Source organism: Frankliniella occidentalis, unplaced genomic scaffold (genome assembly GCF_000697945.3).
Source record: "Frankliniella occidentalis isolate FOCC.00 unplaced genomic scaffold, Focc_3.1 Scaffold381, whole genome shotgun sequence".
Taxonomy (NCBI): Eukaryota; Metazoa; Arthropoda; class Insecta; order Thysanoptera; family Thripidae; genus Frankliniella; species Frankliniella occidentalis.
Genome location: NW_026267503.1, coordinates 201,764 through 205,265, shown reverse-complemented (window position 1 = coordinate 205,265; position 3,502 = coordinate 201,764). Strand labels below are relative to the sequence as shown.

The window sequence follows — 3,502 nt, the reverse complement described above, 5'->3', positions numbered from 1 at the left end:
CCTCCCTCCATCTCCTCTCCCCAATCTAAATTGTCTGATTCGATGTGGCAACTCCGCAAGATCATGCCTTTGGCCACGCCGTGGACTCGTACGTTACCTTCATTTCCAGAGAAACAAACGTTTTGATTGCTTAAAGTAATGAAAACCATAAGCTTGGTCCGGGTTATTTTCTCTCTGATTTTGAGAAATAGTACATAGAGGCATCGAATAATTTTTTATAACATTGAAATCAGTAATTATCCAAATGTTTTCTCTTAACTTCTCTGGTTGTATACTGTCGTGCAGCACTGGCAAAATATCTACCAAAGTACAGGAATTGTGCGTGGAAAGCCGTGGAAAGGGTTAGGAAAAGCACAAGATACCTGTTTACTCTTCAGGTCAACGTCTTGCTCATACTGTAATGACACCTTCGTGATGGATTAATGACCTACGAGGTCATTTTGCATAATATATGAAGTCATTGTTGATTATTAATACTGATGTCCCTCATGCGTTACCTATGTTTGCCCTGTTTGGTTGTTCTTTTTTTTACTTGCAAGTCAGTCATGACTGTAGTTTGTTAGGGTGCTAAAGGTCCCCGATGATTCTCTGCTCCCTCGCCTGCAGGCATTGTCCCTATTAAATTCACCCTTTCTGCGTTTGCAAAACCCTTCGCGGATTCTTCGTTTCTTATAATATTCCCACTATTGAGACACCCATTTTTTCGGAAAACGAGCAACAATGCCATAATTTTCTTTCTCAAATAAAAAAAAAGTGCGGAGACATAAGCGAAAATAAAAGCGTGGCTTTGGCAGAGGGAAGGATTTAGAGAGAAGCGTGTTCTCTAAGGGGGGGGGGGGATAACCTGTCCAGGTCCCTCCCCTATTTTTCCCACCGTCGCGATGCCCAGATCTGCAGGGTGTGGGTTGGGGGTGCGGAGATACGGGGGAGGGGGACCACTAAAGGATATGGCTTACAACCCCATATCCATCATATCGGCTATTCAAAGTCGGGAGTCGCACAAGATTCGAAATGCAAGTCGGATGATTTCTTCAACCTTCAGCTTAGTATGCAGGTTGTATATTTTGGCAACTATATGAAATTTATTCCAAAATAGAATAGTTCCTCATTTTCCTATATTATTTTCTCGACATTTTTATAACTTTTACCCGCACCCACCCTCGATGACCCCTTTGATCGAGTACACCTCAGCGAGTTCACCGACTCTCTTGCACACCCACACACTCACATTCATACATTATTATTATCATTGCACGAACCTCTTTTGTATTGCAACTCCTTGGAGGGGAAAGGGGAGGGTTTTAAGGAGATGAAGGGTGGAAAGTGGTGGGACTGGTCCTTCTCCCCCCCCCCCTCCTCCCCTACATAGCGAAGCATAGAGCTCCACACCCATACATACACACACTTACGCACACCTTCCCACGCTGGTGGGGCGTGGCGTGGCGTAGCGCGATGACCAGCGATGCGGGGCCATCAGGACGCCAAACGGGGATGTGTGTGTGTCTCAAGGACCATGGTGTGTCTGCGCCGGCCTCCCCCACCCCCTTTTTTTACTCACTCATTTCCATGCCGGTGGTGGTGCCATATGCCTCGACCCACATGCCGGCGATGGCGCAGAAGAGCGATGCACCTGGGCCTGCCTCTAGCGATGCACGGCCAGGCCCGGCCGCCGCACATTTCCATAGTTTACGATGGCTTCGGCAGTTGCGGAGTATACACGCCCAGTGAGGGCGGCGGCGTGCTCGCGGCACGACTGGGAAACTACTACCCGCCTACATGGATGCGAAAGGTGTGAATTTTAAAGCGACCCCTCGCACCCCCGCCCCCACCCCCGCCTTTGTGTTCTGGATGCCCATACTTTTTCGACCTGCTAGAAGAGGAAGAAGAGTAAGATGGTTACTGGCTTGGCTACAGGGCTCGTTGGCGCCAAAGGAAAGGGGTAAGGGACGGGGGGATGAGGACTTGGCAGGGCTGGGGGCGGGTGAGGGAGGCTGCTGTGGGGAGCCGACGTGGCGACACATCCGGCCGCGCAGAGGTGTGATTCAGCCCTCCAGCCCGTCCGGTAGGCCGGGGTGCGTTCCAGTTACGTCCGCGTGCACTTCCTTTCCTTTCCTTCCTCGGGCGCGCTGCTGGAGGCTCTGGAGGCCCAACCGGATGTCGTGGCCGGCCGTGTGCTCAGCCACTGGAACAACAGGCAGCAGGGGGGCGCAGGAGCCCCCTCCCCCGCCCTGGGCGAGCAGCCGAGTGTGACTGATGGGGCGTGGTGGGGCGCAGCGCTGCTCCGCGCTCTAGAGCCCCGGAGGGTGAGGGCGAGGGCGACGCCGAGGAGATGGCATCACGAGGACGCCACCGCCGCTCGCTGGCCGCGGGCCACGGTCGGCTAACCGTGATTCCCTCGAGTTATTTTCATTTCCGTTTCCTCCGCAACGCACCGGACCTGTCGGCGGCGGGGGTGGACGACTGGACGGCTGAGTCCGTAAAGGTTCGACGGATACCAAGCAGTGCGATGGACGGAGACGATATCGTACGTATCGTCCTCCACCTCAAGGTAACGCGGCTGCGCCCTTCACCTGACGGGGGTCGGGGTCGGCCGTAAGCCTCGTGGGGTCTTGTTGCGGGTGGAACAGCCACTACTCGTCCTCGCCCGCACACGCGTGCCGTCACTAGTGTGCCGTCGCGCATCAGAGCGCACCCTCGGACCTCGGTCGCCTCTCTCGTCCTACCTCGCGACACACACCGACTCTCCCCTGTTTTCATCATGATCATGCCCAGGTCCTAACTCCTCCTTCATCTCTGTTTGCAGCTCTCGGTCCGGCTACGAGAGTTCGTCGAGCGACGACCAGTCCGACGAGTCCGGGGCCGCGGATGCCGCGGACGAGCTGACCGGCGCGTCGGCGCACAGCCTGGGGATCAACAGGAAGGCCGTGAACAAGGGGCGGTGGACCAAAGAGGAGGTGCGTAAACAACAAGTGTTGTGCTGTTTGACTCATCTTTTTTTTTTCAGACAGTCTCAAGACTGTCTATTTTCCCTCCCTGTGCCCCTCCTCTTTTTCTCTCAATCTGCACTTATCCCACATCAACTCACTAGATTTCTTGCTGAAAGGCTGCATTGCAATGTCCCCCCGCCCTCCCCTCTCCCTCTCTCAAACTCCACTGCGCGATTAGATTATCTCCATACGCTGCGCGGCCTGCAGCGCACGCCGCTCCTCCGTGATGCCATCCTCTTCATCCCCGTGTTGAGCAATGGGGGACTTCTCCCCCCCTCTCTTTCTTTCTCTCTCTTTCTCTCTCTCTCTTTCTCTCTCTGTTTCTCTCTTTCTCTCCCTCCTGCCCGCTGCATGACAAAGGTCGCACGGGGAGCAGGAACAGGGGAAGAACAAAGCGGTGAGGGAGCAGAGAGAGCGCACAGGCGGCGAGAGCACCTCGCGAGCAGGCAACCCTTATCCCCCATCTCCCTCTCTCTTACTCTTCCGATTTTCCGGACGCCCCCCCCCCCCTCCCC

The 3,502-nt window shown here is 54.8% G+C and overlaps 1 protein-coding gene across 3 annotated transcripts in view; it reads left to right on the top strand.

Annotated features, from left to right (window-relative positions):
- LOC113214870 (transcriptional activator Myb) overlaps positions 1-3,502 on the top strand; it is a 22,254-nt gene that overhangs the window by 12,526 nt on the left and 6,226 nt on the right. For all 3 annotated transcript variants that reach the window (XM_026434377.2, XM_026434386.2, XM_026434369.2), the window contains exon 2: positions 2,804-2,954. In XM_026434377.2, coding sequence (XP_026290162.1) covers positions 2,804-2,954 — 151 coding nt within the window. The remainder of the gene's footprint in view (positions 1-2,803; positions 2,955-3,502) is intronic.